The sequence below is a fragment of the Lottia gigantea genome (assembly GCF_000327385.1).
Source record: "Lottia gigantea unplaced genomic scaffold LOTGIsca_151, whole genome shotgun sequence".
Classification (NCBI taxonomy): Eukaryota; Metazoa; Mollusca; class Gastropoda; family Lottiidae; genus Lottia; species Lottia gigantea.
The window spans coordinates 251,711-272,697 of record NW_008707814.1 but is presented as its reverse complement, the minus strand read 5'-3'; the positions used below and the strand labels follow the sequence as shown (position 1 = coordinate 272,697).

Here is a 20,987-nt window from a genome sequence, read left to right as displayed (position 1 = left end):
CGAGGGGGGGGGGGAAATATCTGAGATTGCCCGAATTTCTAATATAGTGGAGAGATTTTTATCTGAAAAACTTGCTTTCGGGCCTGCGAGGGGGGGGGGGGGCTGTCCCCTCTGCCCCCCCTTTGCTCCTCCACTGGTCCCATTTTCTAGTAAAATACGGATCTAGATGATAGTAGATCGAGTGTTCCGAGGTCTTGATTAATTGAGGTGGGCAATGATATACTACAGTGAGGAAAACTGTTGATGACCATTTGACTTTTAAACACATTTTTAACTGTGTTACAACTTACCACGGCAAAAGGCCAGTGAATGAGGAATAAATCTAAATAATCAGTCTGTAGTTTTTGTAGTGAATCTCGACAAGCACCTTCAACATCATTAGGATTATGGAAGGCAATCCATAGCTGAAATATACATAATGTTATGACAGGTAAAATATCATTTGATTTAGTTTCCACTAGAATTATTACATGACATGCTCATTCTCTTCCGATATTGCAACAGACTTTGGTGATCAGCATAACTTAAACATTCATCAAAATATATTGACGCAAATTAGTAAAAGTATATATGCATATTGTTTTGACAGATGATAGAGCTATCGATGTCACCTTTCAAAATCAAAATCCGACATACGATTCTCCTGCAATCCAACAAAGTTAACTTGAAAGATTATACTGCTATAATTTTACAATTTAATGTGGAGATACCTGACATAATTGACCTTAACCGTTCATGAGAATGTTAATAAGTATCTGCAACAGAACAGTGCAATCTTCTATTGCAGAAGAACTAAACTTTAGTTTTTTTCTTTCTGAATAGTGATTTGGATAGTTGAAATTGAGCTCAATCAGTCACCAGAACAAATATTTAGACCTCAATATCGTTTTTAATTCACATTCTAAAATAATTTCGGTTCGCTTCTATCATTGACGATTTTGCTCATAAACGATACAATAATTATATTAGTTGTGATATTTCATAATCACACGAACTCCATCTTATACCTTGACATTATTAGACAATTTTCTTGTACAACGGGAGTTTGTGAATACAGAGATTTGAATGTACGCTAGCGAATTTCGTATCCATTTTCCACTCACCTTGGTGGTAATGAATAAATCTGAACGTTTGATAACACCTTCTTCTGTCTTGGAAGTTACAGCATCACCTACTTCATTCTCTGTTTTATAAACCCAGGCTGTATCAATATGGCGGTAACCAGCATCAATAGCTACTTTACATGCATCTCTTACTTCATTATCCTAAAGATTTCCATAATAAGTTTCATTCAATGCAAGTTGGAGAAATATAATTGAGTGGAGAAGGACATTTGTTCGATCCACTTTTGAATTGCTTGTTTTTGAGAATTATCAACAATAACGAAAGTCAAATTTGGCATAACGTTTCGTTAAGAGTTTAAGCTTTATATTCTTCCAACTGAAAACTATAATTTGCATCAATGTCCAATTTTGGCATGGGATGTCTTCCATATTCTAACAACGTCTTTTAATCAATGGAGGCGACTAAACTAAGAGATTTAAATGCAACGTCAATGTTTTGAATAATACAGAGTCTCTGTGACATAGGTCAGTGCTTTCATTGAGACTTATCTCAATACACCCTAATACAGTGTAAAGTCGGCATTGCCATGAAAAGGATTATTTCAATCATGCAAAATAATTAAATAACACCTGTTTCAGCCTTGCATGAGTTACCTCCATAACTATCGATCAACATTTTATACGTATTATAGCCAGATTCTACTTTCAATTTATTTTAATAGACAATCATATACATATATACCTACCTTAAAAAGATTAAAAGTGCCATATCCAAGAACTGGCATATCATAACCAGTATTCAGCTTGATAGTGGGTATTTTGTTAGCCATTTTGAACTGTGGTGTGAGTTCTTACAGTGAGTCCAGTTATCTTGACACACTAGGCCAATTTAAATGTCGAGCAAAGTAATAATGTGTCGACCTTGTCGGGCAGCTGTATTTTATTCAGGTCAGATGATTAGTGTTTATCTAAGTATGAAGTAAATAATTATAACAATAACAACTGTATTCACGATAGAGAGTCGTATCACGACACAACTCGCATCGACACAACTCGCATCAACACGAGTTGCTGCTACGATTACTTAAAGTGACATAATTCATCATTCGTTTGACCAATCGACAATTGTACATTAGTCTCAAAAACGTGATTTTTTTTAGCTTAGCTAATCAACAATTGTGTTAACAGTTAACTGTTGAGGCTTTAATTCCATGTGTTCAGAATTATCCGCGTTTGAAAGTTAAAATGACGACGCATCTGTAGTTTTTCTTGAAACTTCGCTACACATAGAAAGGATATATAATTAAAGAAAGTGAAATGTCCTATTTGAGGTATATTTGAAGGGATTATACTATTTGTGTGCAGTTCTAATACTTCTGACGACGATACATATATATTCAAGACCCCCGAAAATGGCGAGCTTGTCCCTTTAAGTTATTTTTCAGAATGCACACATATACTTTTCAAAACTATTGAAAATTTCCAGCCCTACAACTGGAATTTCATGCCCATCATTGAGTGATAACGATGCCATAATGTAATAATAAATAGATATAATAAACTATAGATAATAAGTTATAAACTTTCAGTATATTTTTTTATGTAAAAATGGAGTCCAGCAAGTAACGGTTAATATTTTGTAGTAATCACTATAACCACTTGTTGTTCAGACTAAATATTATTAGATTTTAAACCTAATCTTTTTGAGTGCATCACATTCTTTGCTGATAACCGGACGGGACACCGAGACTTATATATATATATATATGCATACTATAATAAAATAGACAACAACATGAATAATAATTATTGTTTATTGTTAAAGAGGCGGTATTCAAAAGTTTTATTATTAAAAACATTTTGGTGTATAGTTTATATAATATTGAGCAAAAAGAAATTCCAGCCCACAAAATAAAGAGACTGCCCCTTTAAATATTTTATATACAGTTGGAGATAGAAAATGTTAATAGCTTCTACCACTTATGTTACAATATGCCCCTCATTGCACACTTCATGTAAAACAGGAAGCAAGACCTTTTAGGTAAGTAGAACAGTTTTAGATTTTAATTCTGTTACATGCATTGATAGACTGTTACTAATTGTTAGACGCAGTTATGTCACTAAAAAAATTAGTTTGAGGACAAACTATTGTGAAACAATTGCGTAAACCTTTCCAATTTGCACTTCCGTTTCATACCACTATCCAAAAAAAAAAAAAACAGCAAAAAAATTTGGAAACGAATATTGAGTAAGAAGCCTATGCTTATTGGCATGGAAAAATAAGAGATAGAATTATCTGTATCTCATGCTATGATGTCAGAATTGGCAACTGACAATATCAGATCAACCAGGTGAAAGGATATTCTGGAAAGTCTTTAAACCTGAAACGAGGTGAAATGAACGAATTATAATATGCCTATGAAAAAAAAGTGCATATTATGCGACATCACCTTGTACAACCAGTGTCAATCTTTCCCTGCAATAGGCGAGGTGATGTAAGCCTACAGCGAAGTCAGAAATTCACAAGGTTTACTCATTCATCGCTGGGCCACCTGAAGTGATGTAGCTAGAACTAGAGCCTCATTCGACATCATTTTGTGTGTTCCCCATGGTTAATACTGTTCTCAGACCCGTAGCTTCTAGGAAGTAAAAAATTCTGACATTAGTCCATTATTGGGACATAATACCGCATATATTGCGTGCCCCTCCGGATATATTTCTTGCCCCTCCGGATATATTTCTTGCCCCTCCGGATATATTACTTGCCCTTCCAGATATATCACTTGCCCCTCCTAACAATCAAAGTCTGGCTACGAGTCTACTGATTCTAATACTACCCAACAGTAAATTTGGTCTGTACTGTACTTACATTAGGAGTTTGGCGCATTTATAATCTCTGCTTAAACCATTGATTTCTTTTACTTCTTCTGGTGTCAATGAAAAATCAAATATCTGCAATGAAAATTGAGGTATTTGTTAAGGAACCGAAGAGTCGTGGCATTGAACTTGAGTGAAATATATATCATCTCAATGGATTATCCGAAACACTTGCCTCTATTCCAGCCTCTGATTGCTCTGTGAACATCCTTTATATCAGCAATAAAAATGGTGTTTTGCCACCTCTTGAACCAAATACACTTAAATACATGCATTTAAAATATAATTTACTTTATAATAAATAAATCCCGTTTCTGAGACTAATGTACGATTTTTCAAACGGATGGCAAATCTGTCCCTTTAACATAGAGTCGCAGTTCGAAATTTAAGTAAATTGTTTACCTCAAAGTTTTCTTTAATCCTTGATGGTGTAACACTTTTTGGTACGAGAGTATATCCTCTATCAATACCCCATCTTAATACAACCTAAAAAAGACAATTGTTATTTACTGTCACAAAGGCTCCAAGACAGTGATCAAAATTATTGTATACCGACTACCGGACCAATCAGGTAAACGAGCCCGAGCCTTCAATTCAAGTTGTGCAAAGTAAGGAAGCACCAAATCATTTCAATTTTTGAAAATTATTTCGGAAAACCCTTCCCAATTGTCCCCGACCCCTTTGAGACATTCTCCCCCCTATTTGTACCCCCAGTCTCCGAAAGCTGGCTCTGCTACTGTGCTGCAGACCAACATTACCTCATTCTAAATTTTGATTGGTACAGAATTTATTACTTAAACTTACACTCTATCATTAAGGTTATGATGTTATTTTTTTTAAAACTTACTTGAGCAGGAGTTTTGCCGTGCTTTTTAGCTATCTTGACTATGGTTGGATCAGTAAGTGTATCAGGTTTTTCTTCAGTGCTAAAAATAAAATTAACGACATTTGAAATTTAGGAATATTCGGGCTTGGCATAACAAAATATAATGGTAAACATTTCAATTTACATTGATTGTGAATTGTGAAGCAAATTGAAGGAATAATGGGATTGACATGAGTTATGAATTTTACTGGAGATTTATCATCAAGATGATGACAAGCTGAGAAAGTGATGACATGAATCATAAGTGATGAACTTTACTAGAGATTTATCATCAAGATGAAGGCATTTTCAGAAAGTGATAACTTGAGTCATAAGTTATGAACTTTACTGGAGATTTATCATCAAGATGATGACCAGCTGAGAAAGTGATGACATGAATCATAAGTGATGAACTTTACTAGAGATTTATCATCAAGATGAAGGCATTTTCAGAAAGTGATAACTTGAGTCATAAGTTATGAACTTTACTGGAGATTTATCATCAAGATGATGACCAGCTGAGAAAGTGATGACATGGACCATAAGTGATGAACTTTACTAGAGATTTATCATCAAGATGATGACAAGCTCAGACAGTGATGCCATTATCAATTAAGCCAGATTCCCTTTCCTTACTGGCTTTTCACAGGGAAACAAGGAAAAACGCAATGACCAGTATGAAACATCAGAATTGCCATCTATTTGGCCAGATATTATGAGACAAGACATCCAATGACTTCGGTTTGATTGATTGGCAAATACGTGAAAGTGATCTTACGTATTTTCTCCGCCTTTAGCTAATGGTGAATATGCTGTAACGACAACTCCAACTTTCTGACAATAATCAACTAATTCTGTATTGGTAAAATATGGATGTATTTCTATCTGAAATCATTATTTGACCATGATGCTGCATTACAAATAGGACTATTGTAACTCTTTACGGGGATGTTATGTAACCAACTCTCTCAGTTGTATACTCGTCTAGATATATGCTTTACCAATTGCTAGATCGAGATATCAGATCTTGTTTTTTTCAGATGCCACATATTACCTGATTAACAGCTGGTTTTACTCTGAGATCTTTATCATTCAATATTCTTCCAACTTGTTCAGCATTAAAATTAGATAAACCAATACTTTTAACTAAACCTTTTAGTACCAGTTCTTCCATTGCCTGGAAATGGTTCATAACTGAGTTGAAAGCGGTGGATTATTATTATAAACTAGCCTGAATCTGAAATTCGTGGTATTAATTCTTGGTAGATATTGCATTTTCAACAGGAAGATCGAGCTTATCAGCAACATTCCATGCCTTCTCTTATTGATGATGAAGGTCGGTACAGGTATTGCTCTCAGATTAAGTTACGTGTGCTTCTATAGAAATCGATTCGAGTATATTTTGAATCATGTGCATTCGTGGTTTGCATTCATTAACAATTTAAAAAAAATTGAAATACAAACCCTCCAGGTGTCCAACAGTTTAATCTTTGATGGTCTCAAACCATCTTCATATAAAAACGACTCTTTATCGTCCGAATCCTGAAAATATTCATGGACACAATCAGATAATCTTTAGTCTAATGAAGAGATATTACCTAATTTTAGGATTATAAGGTACACTTCCAGATCCTAGTAAGAACATTCTGATTTTGCTTGAAAGAACTTGGACATTCGATACCAATACAAGTGAAAAGCTAGAACCTGTTTTAACAATATCATGACCATCTCCTGTTTCGGGATAATAATCGAATCCAATATGCTCAAGACATTATAAGTCGACCTTTTGATATATGCTATCTGCATATTTCATGCATAATAACTATTAATTTATATTATCTTAATTTTAATTAGAATATCATTTGTACCGACTTTCTTAAATGAATATCTGCAGACCGTTACACTATTCAAGTATAAAAAAGTGCTGATTGTTTTTAGTTTTGAAATGTCGATGTTGTTGGTATTCTACTCAATGAAATATTATATGGTAAAATGCATATATCTTAATCAATCTATGTCGCTGTAGCTAAAGGTGTTAGATATGGATACCAACATGTAGAACTTCATTTCGACTATCTATATCCCCTTTCAATAAACAATTGCACTTGTAAGTCATACCTACCACTGCAAATGGCCAATGTATCAAATACAAATCCAGATAGTCGGTCTTTAAGGCTTTTAAACTCTCCTTTAATGCAAACTCAACCCATTCTGGATCATGGTAGGTACTCCATAGCTGAAACACATTATATTTTTTTTAATGGCAGACGTCTTATTGCTAATAACCGTTATCTTGGAATTTCGGGCATCTATTCCCGTGTAGTTCGTTCGAAATGATACTTTCAGCTTCACCGCCATTGATGTATATTGCTAGGGCTTACATTGCAAGAGTTTAACACCCCTTGGGTTTATATTAATAAATAAAGACAATAGACGTTACAACCAAGTCCATATATTGCAACCATTTGGCCAATGAAACTGAATCTGTTCACGATAATACCCACTAATTTTGACAGTAACAAACCTTTGATGTGATGAAGAGATCAGATCTTTTGACCACACCATCTTTAATTTTACCCTCTACAGCTTCAGCGATTTCTGGTTCTGTTTTATAAACAGACGCCGTATCAATATGACGGTAGCCAACGTCAATAGCAACACTTACAGCATCACGTATTTGGTTTTCCTGTAATTGCAATAGACGTTAGAGATGATAATTATAAGGCTTCTTCGAATGTTAGGAATCTTAGACACTGGCAAGAATTTGAAATAATGCAGTGAGAAGTTAAATGTTTCCCATGAGTGTATAATACAATAATATAATTATATATACATATTATGTATATAGAAATATTCAGCTGGCTAAAAATAGGTCAGTCTTGTTTGAAGATCGCATATGGTGAAACTCTGAGTAACAACATGATTCAAGTCCTGTTTTAATATTTCTATATCGCTCTACAATTGATGTATTGAGCACTATTTTAACAGTGGTATTTCTATATCACTCTACAATTGATGTATTGAGCAATATTTTAACAGTGGTATTTCTATATTGCTCTACAAGTGATGTGTTGAGCACTATTATAACAGTGAAAATATGTCATTATTGTACATATATAATTTCTGAAACTGAAATTTACCTACCTTTAAAAAATTCCAAGTCCCATAACCTAACACTGGCATTAATTGCCCGTTGTTTAATTTAACGTTTGGTACTTTGCTGGCCATTTTAGACATTTATGCTTGCTCTTTCCGTATAGCAATCGGACATAGAAGGTTAAATCCTGCGCATTAAGAAAATGACGCTATAACATATTGTTGTCAGTATAATGTCCCATTGGTTGGTTTATAATTGTTAATGTTACACGGTGGTGTGTTATCTTTGACGCCCAGACTATTCCTGTCTACGAAATCTCTCGCCGAAGTTGTACGTAGACATAGAGGGACTGAATGATAGAGGCTAGGAGGCGTGTAGTCATGATAAATCGGTTTCGTTACAGATATTTAAAGGAATATTCCGCTTTTTAGTAAAAAATTTCATTATCAAAAAGTATACATGAAAATATTTCTAAAGTATGCTCTTTATATCTACGTATCTTCTTGATCAAACCGAATTTGTTTTAAAAAGGGTTAATTGAGAACGGAGAGTACTAATTATTAAATAAGCAGTTTGACCTACAGTTTTGGTGTTTAGAAAACGTAGGAGATATATTTCTCTATTATTTTGCTCAAATCCATTCAGTAGTTTTCTAACTCCTACCAAAAAGCATAACGAACGAGCGAAATCTTACGTAATGTTTTTAAATATTTTTGGCGTTTAAAAATTAATTTCTTGATTTTTTTAGTTTAAACAGGTTAAAGGGCACATTTCTCTAGACTTTGGTGTATAGTTTTTGAGCAAAATAAGTTTTTGTCCTACAAAAAAGCGGAATGTCCCTTTAAAATTGAGCAAATATTTCATCAACAGTATTACAAGTGTACTTGATCACTTAAGTGCATAATCACATTACAAAAACAACAACAGGTGCTGACTGTGCTAACAGGACACGGCACACACCTTGCAATTCACTTATACTCGATTTATACCGGCATTAAACCCAGAGCCAGACTTTAAGCGTGCCTGAAATGTCATACCACTGCAGCTCGAACAGGAATTGACTTGTTGGCCACGAAATAATCGTAGTTTATAACGCACACAAAGTTACAATGATATGGTTTTCTAATCTAACTTTAGTTTGATAAACAAAAAGGGGGTCACGATAAATGAAGTATGTTGCATTAAATGTTCATTGATAATGATAAAAAGTTCATGCGTTTTATCTATGGCGTTTTTAGGTGTGGTTGGAGGGGTGGGGGTGGTGCTATTTTCATGGTGCCATTTCCCCTTCCTCCCTCGGGACAGAAAAAAAAGAAAACAATATTCTACTTTCACTGCCTTTCGCGTTAGATGCATTCTCCACCACCCTACATTAGAAAAAAGTAGACACCCCACCGTGTGTGTGTGTCATGTAATTAATAAACTAATAAACCTCATAAATAGAACAAGCCCAAGAATAGCGGATGTGTTGTGAAATGTATACTCCATAAGCTAGTGATTGTGGTATGTAGTATGAATGGAAAATTTACTTAGGGAAAATCAAAGTCGTCACGTTTGTCATATAATCTGACACAAATATCATTGAAGACAGTTTAATAAGTGTTAACTACTAGTTTAATAAAGAAATAACATAAGTCACATCGCATAAAGGGCAACGTAACAATAAGTATGAAGACCAAACTATTTTGAAACGATTGCGACTACGAAAAAAAGCATCAAGAAAAACTACAAGCTGAAAAAAAGTATCTAAACGTATCTTTTTTAAAAATTAAAACAATCATCTGGATATATTATTTTTGCAAAAAATATTGTGTAACAAGCTATGTCTAGGAATGTTTTATGGCTAAGAAGGTGCAGGGGTTGTGCAGAATTATCTGTATATAAAACTTTGATTTCATCATCGACTAAAGGGTAACTGATAATGTAATTGTTCAGATCAACCAAGTGAAAGGAAATTCTGGATAATCTTTAAACCTGAAATGAGGTGAAGTATATATAAAAATGTGCAAATATACTACATATTTTAAAGTCCACAGTTCGCTCTTTTCGGGGGTCAATCGTTCCCTGATCAGCTAATCGGTCTTAGTATTCAGTCGAAATTTGATCCTTCTTAGCCATATAGTGTATCCATACTGATGCGTGTTGAAAGTTAAAAAGACGAGTTGCTTTTTTCCTGGATTTTTGAAGAACGGTTAATGACAGCACATATATACAGAAGACTCTAATCATCCAGTCTCACTTCTTCTACACACAGCTGCGACGAAAGACGTTCATCTTTCGGATATCCGAATTTTCAGAGAGAAGTGAAGCTTCAAGTCAAGGCCCAAATCAACCTTCGAAATGGCGAATCATGGCCTTTAACCTAGCACAACTAGTGACACCTCGTTCCTTCACTGGTTATTCGATGTAAGTTACGATATATAGTCCTTGTTTGAAATTCCAAACATCTGTTGTGGTACTCCCCTTTGTGCACAATCGTTAGGGCCGACTGAAATAATCAGCTGGAATTCCCTTCCAACCCATGACAGTTCTTGACATCATTTTGGATCTGTATCCCATGGTCAAGACTGTTTCTAATTCTATTTAGGAAAATTTATTGGACAATTAAGCAGTCTGTAAAATATGTGGTTTGCAAATACATTCCGTTGGTCAAATAACAACAGTAAATTTAGAATGTACTTACATCAGATGTGTGATGCATTTATAATTTCTATTTAAACCATTGATTTCTTTTACTTCTTCTGGTGTCAATGAAAAATCAAATATCTGCAATATGAAATGCAACTATTTAGATGGTCACAATGAACCAATTAGGTAGGAATAACTAAATTACTGTATAATATTGACAAGAGTGGTTCGCCATTTTCTGGGGTATACAGCAGAGTCCATGTATGAAACTATAAATTTATTTGATAGTTTCATGTTGCTAACGACGAAAACAGACTCTAATGCATTTCCAAAGCATTATATTTACAAATGTCAACACCTATGGTGTAAGATTTAGTCACTGGACTCTGGGGTCTTCAGAAGTACTAGAAATGTACAAAAAAGAGCTTAATTCCTTCAAAACAAAAGAATTTCACTTTCTATACTTTATATAATATATGTCTTTTCTTAATATTGCAGAGTCGCCTGTTCAACCTTTTTAAAATGGATTTGAAGGCTAATTTTTCGACAGTTAGCTTTGAACACTATTACTGATTAGCTTAGCTAAAAAAAACCTGTTTCTGAGACTAAGGTACGATTTTACAAACGGATTGCGAATCTGTCCCTTTAACATAGAGACGCAATTCGAAATTTAAGTAAATTGTTTACCTCAAAGTTTTCTTTAATCCTTGATGGTGTAACACTTTTTGGTACGAGAGTATATCCTCTATCAATACCCCATCTTAATACAACCTAAAAAAGAGTTTCAAAACAGATATCGCCAGGAACAGCAGAAAACACATATCCAAATAGATGAAAATTTTAATGTGGTTGCATATTGGTATGCAAGTTCAAGAGATGGGACCATTTAAACGCTAACGTTTTGATACTGCCAAGGAATTTATCAGTGGCGGAGCCAAAGGGGGAGGGGGTATGTGTGTCAGAGGGGGCAGCCGCCCCCCTCGCAGCCCGAAAGCAAGGTTTTCGGACAAAAATCTCATAACTAGGTTAGAAGTTCGGGCAATCTTAGATATTTCGCCCCCTCTCGGACGCAAACCTGGCTCCGCCACTGAAATTTATAATCTATAGTGATCAATCTATTTTGTCGACTTACTTGAGCAGGAGTTTTGCCGTGTCTCTTAGCTATCTTGACTATGGTTGGATCGGTAAGTGTATCAGGAGGCTTTTGTTCAGTACTATAAATAAAATCAGTTCTAGGGAGATACAGGATTGAAATTCACCTTTATGATAATGGCTAAGGACAAAAAATGTTTAATTTACATTGAATGTGAATTGATAAAGACCATATTCAATCGATGGAATTTTTTGGATTGTCAGTCTCAGAAAGTGGTGTGAACCCGTGTGAATATCCCGATCCTCGGAGACGCCCATTCGTGAAAATACGGGACACCCAATCTCCAGCATGTAGCATCGACATTATCAGGGTCACGTTTACGACAGTTTTTGCATTGTCGCGACATCGAATGTCTAAAACGGGTTGTCGATGAAAAATAATCTAATTAGGCAAGAAATCGATTGGCAAATACAGCTTACATTTCTTCTCCGCCTTTAGCTAATGGTGAATATGCTGTAACGACAACTCCAACTTTCTGACAATAGTCAACTAATTCTGCATTGGTAAAATATGGATGGATTTCAACCTTAAACGATAATGTGACTCTTAGCATTACAATCATCACAAACATCACATTCTAAATCGGTATATCTTTATAGAAGTTAGAGTTTACATCTGATTCTCCTTCCAGTTGAACCATCAACACATTTTAAGTTTAAAGAATATTATTTTTAGTATACTTCATATTACCTGATTGACGACTGGTTTTACTCTGAGATTTTTATCATTCAATATTCTTCCAACTTGTTCAGCATTAAAATTAGATAAACCAATACTTTTAACTAAACCTTTTAGTACCAATTCTTCCATTGCCTGGAAAGGTAGAAAATTATTACACAGTGGGTTATTATTGTACAGATTTTTCAAATATTTTCTCAAAACCAATTCCTTTAAGAAATTGAATTTTGAAGAAAAGCATGAGCCTTTCGCTCTTAATATTGCAGTCTTTCTATTGTGATAAAAAAGGTAAAAGAAAATTATCTGTGTTCTACAGAAATAGTATCAGAATATCTTGAAAACCTGCTCTGGTCAAACATGTTCAATGATGAAATTGGCAGAAGAAAAGAAGAAATACAAACCCTCCAGGTGTCTAGCAATTTGATTTTAGATGGTCTCAACCCTTCCTCAAATAAAAACGACTCCTTGTCGTCCGAATCCTGAAAATATTTATAAACAAAATCAGCACTTGTAGCAGAGAGTTCAAAAATGATCTCTAGTTACAGGAACCTACACTCACCACGACCGGTGTACATAGAAAAAAGGTTAGAACCACTTTACTATATACTATTTCCAGAAACAAGCACGTATTTTCAACAGTAGTGGTTCTTTAGTTTTCAACTGTGTGGATATTCTACTCGATGAGAAATACTTAAGTGTTTAAAGGTATGTATCTTAATTACGGTGATTACCAAGCTATCTATACAGTGTATTACTTATCAAAGTAAATAAGACATGGAAGTCATCACCTACCACAGCAAATGGCCAGTGCATCAAATACAAATCCAAATAGTCAGTCCTTAAGGCTTTTAAACTCTTCTTTAAAGCAAACTCAACCCATTCGGGATCATGGTAGGTATTCCATAGCTGAAACATATCAATTTGTATTAAATGTTTTTTAATAATGATCACGACAACTCAATAATTAACCCAGGGTTCCAGGACTGGGGTTTCATGATTGATAAAATCCGTATGTAAACGTTATTGGTTAAAATCTAACACCTCATACGTAATAGGTATGCGTTCGTTTTAAGAGGCATGAGACACAAAATTTAGTTTGGCAGTAAGAAGTCACCACCAAGTCCACTAATTTTGACAGTAACAAACCTTTGATGTGATGAAGAGATCAGATCGTTTGATAGCACCATCTTTAATTTTACCCTCCACAGCTTCACCGATTTCTGGTTCTGTTTTATAAACAGACGCCGTGTCAATATGGCGGTAACCAATGTCGATAGCTACACGTAAAGCATCACGTACTTGATTTTCCTGAAACCATAAAAATCAGAGTTGATAATGCTTTTCAAGAAACAGGTCATACATGGCAGGCTTTGATTGATTAACGTCATTGGAACGGGAATACGATAGAATGCTTGTGTGATTACCATGGAGACGAAAAAGAAAAAGAATAAATAAGGAAACAAAACATATGTAGATCTTTTGAATAATATATACGTTGCACAATTCCTGATACCTACCTTAAAGAAATTCCAAGTCCCATAACCTAACACTGGCATTAATTGCCCGTTGTTTAATTTAACGTCTGGTACTTTGTCGGCCATTTTAGACTATGCTTACTCTTTCCTATTTCAATCGAAATGGAAGAAACACGTCAATTTATATCATGTTAAGGTGACAATATTGAAAAAGTACGGTAATGGTATAATGTCCCATCGGTTGGCTTATAATTGTTAATGTCAACACAGTGTCGTGTAGTCATGATTACGCAGTTTCGTCACAGTGATAAAAAACCAAACAATATCATTATCAACAGTATTACGTGTGTACATTATCACTTAGTAGTGCATTATCACCACACCGATAAAACTTGACTTAACTTGTGCATGCATTATAAACTGCACTAATATTAAGAGACAAACAAACAAATTATGGGCCAACCGATGACTCATTACATCGATTTCCAATGTTCAACGATTTTGTAGGTGTAGTCGGTGTCCGTGACAATATCTGCTACTGTGTACGTGTGTACCTGCATGTACTTATGACACATTTTAGCAAGCAGCGGCGGCAGTGGGGGTACAATGGGGACATTCGCCCCCCCCCCCCCTTTATAATAATGATTTGCACCCCAAATTGTACCCCCCTCTTTATGTTGAACAAATAAAATTTATTATTTTGCGTTTTTTGCCTCAAAATTTGTGTTTTCTTGAAAGAACTCTCTTAGACACTCCATGAGAGGCTTTCGACAGCTGCCCACCCATTAAGTCAGTCTGCCCCCTACTTGTCTCAGGAGGCTGGCGAAGCCACTGCTTTTCCTCTTATGAAGTTTCAATAGCGAGCAGGAAAATTCTACATAAATGGCAAAATATTGTCATCGGGATTAGGCCAATGGTTTTAGATGCCACTGTTTTCACAAACAAACTTTCATTATGTCACCATTCTTATTAACGTAAAGCTTAAAACGAACACGTGGATAGGTGGATTTTGACATTAAAATATATGACAAACTGATAACAACTGGTGAACATGTAAAGACACAGTTATAATATTATATAGATATCGGTTTTGACACGTCCCCGATCACTGACAAGGTCATGTCCTTTCTCGAGTGTGTCAAAACTGCTATATCATGTCATGCAGTAATATCTCTTTTATCAGTTATACCCGTGGTATATTATAGTAACGACAGAATTTGAAACTCAAAGATAGTGACATAAAGCATATCATTCACAGCGAGTCAGTAATATCCTCTACTGGCATTTGTCATTTCAGACGGTTATTGTAAAGGTAAAATATTAAAATCCAACATGGCCAATAAAGTACCAAACGTTAAATTAAATAACGGACAACTGATGCCAGTGTATGGTTATGGTACGTGGAATTTTTTGAAGGTAATTATACTTTTATTATCTTGCAATTCTTTCAAACGTTACCATGCTGCAAGTGGTAAATAGCCATTGCCGTGTAAATTGATTGCATATATGTATTAGAATAATCATTATCGACCAGATTGTAATGTTATTTTTCATGTCAGATCTTATCAGCATGTATATGATACTCGATCTGGTCCATCTTCAACAAGAGCCCAAACAAATACATGAAACTGACGACATTACTGCGATGACAGACTTTTGGTCTCGAAAAATAGAAGCCATAAATGTCGACAATACAAAGACAAAACCAACAAATCCTCTCGTAAATTATAGATCAGCGTCAACGGTGTACAAGCATGATTTAAACGGATTGTGTAGAGGTTTCTAAATTTTTTATGTGTATCGGGGACACTAAAAGCATCAATTTGCACCATTCAAATTTATAGTCAGACGTCTGTGGTGTGATGCAAATTGATGTTATCAGTGTTCCCGATACATACAACAATTTAAGAAAACCTCTTTACAATCCCTTTGAGAGATTTTACAGCTTGTTCATGGTTTCAGGAAAATCAAGTACGTGATGCTGTACGTGTAGCTATCGACGTTGGTTATCGCCATATTGATACTGCTGCTATCTACAAAACAGAACCAGAAATCGGTGAAGCTGTAGAGGGTAAAATTAAAGATGGTGTTGTCAAACGATCCGATCTCTTCATCACATCAAAGGTTTGTGAACAGCATTACACCGAAGCAGTACAATAAAAGGATACTAATTTCGCCAGGCATTTGGTCACAAAATATTTTAGCATACTTATAATAACTTTGATATGAATTATGGTTTTCAGCTTCCCAATACTTACCATGATCCAGAATGGGTTGAAGTTGCATTGAGGAAGAGTTTAAAAGATTTAAGGACTGAATATCTAGATTTGTATTTGGTGCATTGGCCATTTGCTGTGGTAAGCTGTTTTTGTGATCTTAGTTTCTCACAAGCATCAAGTGTTCATCAGCAGCACCTCCAAAATCACAAACCTAATAATCAAATTCAGGAATGATATCAATCAATATCATCCTCATCATCAATATCATCGACATCAACAATATCATAAAAGTTAGTAATATCATCATCATCCATATCATCAGTAATAACATCATTTTCATCACCGTGTCACCAGCATCAGTAATAACATCATTTTCATCACCGTGTCACCAGCATCAGTAGTATCATCATCCTCATCATCATCATCATCATCATCATCAACCAATATCCTCAACGTCAGTAATAACATCATATCATCAACGTCACTAATAGCATCATCATCATCATCTCAAATATCATCAACCACCATCAACATCCTTCAAGCTCAACTGACTTAGTAGCAATATCATCTACGTCTTAAACAAACACCTGTTTTCCATTTTCAAGAGGACAATTAGAACCATATATCGATTTATCTAATCATGACACTATTTCCGACTTTTTCCAGGATGCGGACGACAGAGAATCTTATTTTGATATGAAGGGATTGAGACCATCAAAGGTTACACTGCTGGATACTTGGAGGGTCTGTATTTATTTTCGCCATTATTGGAAAAGCCCCGATTCAAAATGATATGATAGAAAAATGACCAGATAAAAGATAAAATCTTCTAAATAATTGCATAAATATTATCTATGCCGTTATTAAAAATACCTATGTAAATGTTATACGACCACAGTAGTTACAATAGATACATTCATATGACGACAGATGACCTTTCCAGGCAATGGAAGAACTGGTACTAAAAGGTTTAGTTAAAAGTATTGGTTTATCTAATTTTAATGCTGAACAAGTTGGAAGAATATTGAATGATAAAAATCTCAGAGTAAAACCAGCTGTCAATCAGGTATGACATGAAAAAATTAAATTAAATTAAATTAACTATATTGGTTAGATTAACATTTTATGATTGTCGGCAAGCTTTGGATCAGAAAACCTAAGCGCAGAATGACTTTTAATATGATAACAAGCACGATTATCATTATTATTAAAATTTCAGATAGAAATACATCCATATTTTACCAATACAGAATTAGTTGATTATTGCCAGAAAGTTGGAGTTGTTGTTACAGCATATTCACCATTAGCTAAAGGAGGGGAAGAAATGTAAGGGTTTGTTTGTTTGGCTTAAAGAGCTGAAAAGGGGGCTTTGTTCGGCATTATAAACGACGTTATGACGTCAATACTGGTAAAGCTTTCCTGGAACAACAGACCACGGGCGGAAATCTGACTTGTATACATAATAATCCCAGTATACATGTACATACAAATTGAAGCTCTGAAACTGTTTGAATCATTTTGATATCTGATATCATTTTCTTCTGATTAATTTTAAGGGAAATGATATACTTCCAGAACTTCTTTGATTATGATTTATCCGCTGATCAATTTCAAAAGAGAGTTTTCAGTCAGCTATTGATCAGATTCACCCGGTGGCCATCAATTCACAGCAGTCGTTGAACAGTCGCAAGGTCCACGTTCACCTATATAACTCAAATTAGTACATTGTATTCTATGACCAATTATGAATTTATATATTGGAATGGTAGTAATTTTGTTTTATAGTACTGAACAAAAGCCTCCTGATACACTTACTGATCCTACCATAGTCAAGATAGCTAAAAGACATGGCAAAACTCCTGCTCAAGTAAGTCCTAATCAGAAAAAATGTCAATGTGCATTTAGCTGTACTGTCATCTTACATTTAAAGACACACATGGGCAACATGAAAGGAGTATTTATCAGCCTTTTACGCCTCAAGTCCAAGTATTGGAAACATAACTCTGCATTTCTATACCAGATTTTCTGGTGATTAAATTATCTCTGAAACAGGTTATTGTCTTTCTCATATGCTTGGGAATTAATGCCTTAATCATGTACCTTGCTCTAGGTTGTATTAAGATGGGGTATTGATAGAGGTTATACTCTAGTACCAAAAAGTGTTACACCATCAAGGATTAAAGAAAATTTAGAGGTACGTTGTAAAATCCTGGACTGTGATTGTATCATTACGATATAATATAATCTTCAGTAGATTTGGGCTTCACCACGAAGTCGCAGTGGGTCCATCAATTGCTTAGACCTTAGATTGTAGACTGCTTGGTCTTGGTTTTTTGTTTATAGTACGAGTGTTTGAGCTCATGTCTGATGGGGTTATGCGGCATTGCGTTCTCTCCTAGAAATCTCAACCAAAAGTAGTCAAAAAGTTTGTCAGAAAATTTTCTTGCGTAAAAACAAATTTTAAAGAAATAATGTGTGCTTTTGATTATGTTTTTATCACCACAAAGACATTCTAAGACTAACAGTACTATCTTTAAAATATTAGAATAATTACCTTGTTCAGACAATAATCAGTATTTCAAAATACAAAAATTGCAAATTATCAACGATTAATGAAGCGATGATATTACATCTTAATAGATTTGAAAGGCCAAAATTTAAAAATAATTATATAGTCTGGTAAGTAACTGCAATTTCCTTCACAACTGAGATGATTTCTCTAATGTCATTCCAGATATTTGACTTTTCGTTGACATCAGAAGAAGTAAAAGAAATCAATGGTTTAAACAGAAATTATAAATGCATTAATTATTTACCGTAAGTATGGCACACATATTTTATAGTCAGTTTTCAATCTGAAGCAATTCCAACAGAGCTGTTTAGAGTGGCGGCACCTTCCTCCCGAGATTGGGGGTGATTTCGGGCAAACCAGACTGCCATTCCCAACAGTCCTTTGGCTAGTACGCCTATGGAGTAGAGTGACCATAAGTACAATTTTGACTCTATTTCAACAGCCAGTAGAAATTCTCTCGAACAATTTCATTTTGTTTAAGGTTTAGTTTTCGAATAGTTCGAAACATGAACATTATGTTGGCCAAAACGATTCTGAATTGCTGATCGTTTGGTGTAATATACTATTTTCTTCTCATTTCAGCTTCAAAGGCTATCCAGAGTTTCCCTTCACTTGGTTGATCTAGTTGAAGATAATTCCAGAAAACTACTTTGAAAGCTTCTACATTAACACAAATGACTTAGGCCAAACTTGCCACTTATGCCATTGTTTTTATCATTGTTTTGTGTATTTTGTACTTGAAATTTGCTTATAAAGACTGTAAAGAATTATAATGAGATTTTTTTTCGTGAGCCACGATGCAAATTGCGTCTCGGGTCAATTTTAGAGCCTATTACAGTTGTGAGCGTATGTGTGACCTTTGGCCCAAAACTTGCCACTTATGCCAATGTTATTATCTATTTTTAGTATTAGGATTCTTCATATAATGAAGATGGTTTAGAAATTTTCCCAATGAATTATAACAAAGGACTGATAAAGGCCTCTAAATCAAGTCTATTTGATTAGGGCGTACTGACAATGTAAGTGTATTTTGTGTATGCAAATGGACTCATAATTTCAGTAAGATTTGAAATTTCTTTATATAGACAGCAACAATTTCATTTTTTTTTTCAATAAAAACACCACATTTTATACTTTTAATTTCTAAATTATACACAATATATATCATAATATATCAACATATTCATTTGTATTTGAAGCAACTTCAATGATTTTTCCTTTCATGTTTGGATGATATATACCATCAATTTCAACTCAAACTTTCTGTCATTTTCTTCTTGTCTCATATCTACAAATATATAACAATACAAGTGCTAACTATTTAACAAATATACCATCAATTCAATACCCACTATTTTGAGGTCACCTGCCAATTATTTAGGAAATCCATATATGTATATAATAGGAGAGGAGGTCATGTTTCCAGAAATTCCAGAATTAAGACTAATACATACGCAGATATATTTAGAAATATGATTGGTTATAGTAATTTATTTTCTCTTATCTCTTAGAACAAAGTAAATTTATAAATATTTTTTCACCCAAAACAGAATTTCGATTGGATTGAAATTTCTAAATTTGAAATGACAAGAAAAATTGGTAATAAACTTGAAAATCCAATTTGGAATTACAAATAAAAAAATTCTAATAAATTCGAAAATTTTGAACAATCTAGATTGGTTACCTATTTTAAAATATATCAAACACGAAGAGCACAATTTTAAGATTTTGGTATTTTCTATGGTCTATAAAATTTAGGAATCTATGTGTAAAGGTGTTAGGGTTAGGTGTAGAGTTAGGATTAGTACTTGTTGGAGGATGCAAGTAAAGAGGAAATAATTCCAAAATAAATTCCTAAAGTTTACAGACCACAGAATTATATATTCCACATTCAAAAAATTCAAAATGCAACCATTCTCGATTGTAATCAAATACCGAATATCAATATCTAAAGGTCCAGGGTTCAATCTCGACATAGGTCAAGATGATCACCTTCGGACTTTCCAACCGAATTGTTCAAAATAAAGGTTCAATTTGACTACAGATTCAATAATTGAAGTCAATTGAAACCTTTCAGAGTGAAATTTAGAAGTAATCAAGAAGCGTTAATGAGAGTTCTAAAATATTCTGATTCTAAAATCGATAATCAAAAATTACCTTACCTAAATCAAGATTTCGAGATAAATCAACTTTTTCCAAAAGAGAAAAAGATTAACGACAGAATCAATATTTGTGGTATTAAAGTATGGATTTATGAAATTTTACAGATATCAAGGTGAAATTAAAAGAAAACTTGGTCAAGTCATCAATAAAACAACATCACGTATCATATACTTTAAAGTACGAACTATATCAAGTT

The 20,987-nt window shown here is 34.3% G+C and overlaps 4 protein-coding genes across 4 annotated transcripts in view; 1 reads left to right on the top strand and 3 right to left on the bottom strand.

Annotated features, from left to right (window-relative positions):
• LOTGIDRAFT_238568 (hypothetical protein) overlaps positions 1 to 1,955 on the bottom strand; it is a 4,857-nt gene extending 2,902 nt beyond the window's left edge. Inside the window, exons 1-3 of the mRNA XM_009050672.1 lie at positions 1,811 to 1,955; positions 1,104 to 1,265; positions 291 to 404 (exon numbers count right to left, since the gene is read on the bottom strand). Of these exons, the coding sequence (XP_009048920.1) occupies positions 291 to 404; positions 1,104 to 1,265; positions 1,811 to 1,894 (360 nt within the window). The 5' untranslated portion in view covers positions 1,895 to 1,955. The remainder of the gene's footprint in view (positions 1 to 290; positions 405 to 1,103; positions 1,266 to 1,810) is intronic.
• A 1,974-nt stretch (positions 1,956 to 3,929) lies between these two features.
• LOTGIDRAFT_140773 (hypothetical protein) lies at positions 3,930 to 8,034 on the bottom strand (the record flags this gene model as incomplete). The annotated part of the gene is made up of 9 exons (XM_009050671.1): positions 3,930 to 4,016; positions 4,344 to 4,427; positions 4,789 to 4,867; positions 5,585 to 5,691; positions 5,861 to 5,983; positions 6,271 to 6,348; positions 6,932 to 7,042; positions 7,331 to 7,492; positions 7,951 to 8,034. The coding sequence occupies 9 exons, from the start codon at positions 8,032 to 8,034 to the stop codon at positions 3,930 to 3,932; spliced, it is 915 nt and encodes a 304-aa protein (XP_009048919.1).
• A 1,446-nt stretch (positions 8,035 to 9,480) lies between these two features.
• Positions 9,481 to 13,963, bottom strand: LOTGIDRAFT_225865 (hypothetical protein; the record flags this gene model as incomplete). The annotated part of the gene is made up of 10 exons (XM_009050670.1): positions 9,481 to 9,877; positions 10,587 to 10,669; positions 11,219 to 11,302; positions 11,664 to 11,745; positions 12,104 to 12,210; positions 12,375 to 12,497; positions 12,764 to 12,841; positions 13,155 to 13,268; positions 13,509 to 13,670; positions 13,880 to 13,963. 10 exons carry the CDS (start codon positions 13,961 to 13,963, stop codon positions 9,835 to 9,837), a joined length of 960 nt encoding a protein of 319 aa, XP_009048918.1. The 3' UTR covers positions 9,481 to 9,834.
• Positions 13,964 to 15,169: 1,206 nt separating this feature from the next.
• LOTGIDRAFT_207783 (hypothetical protein) lies at positions 15,170 to 19,384 on the top strand (the record flags this gene model as incomplete). Its single annotated transcript, XM_009050669.1, has 10 exons — positions 15,170 to 15,253; positions 15,800 to 15,961; positions 16,081 to 16,194; positions 16,723 to 16,800; positions 17,000 to 17,122; positions 17,276 to 17,382; positions 17,842 to 17,923; positions 18,167 to 18,250; positions 18,791 to 18,873; positions 19,211 to 19,384. 10 exons carry the CDS (start codon positions 15,170 to 15,172, stop codon positions 19,251 to 19,253), a joined length of 960 nt encoding a protein of 319 aa, XP_009048917.1. The 3' UTR covers positions 19,254 to 19,384.
• Positions 19,385 to 20,987: the final 1,603 nt, after the last annotated feature.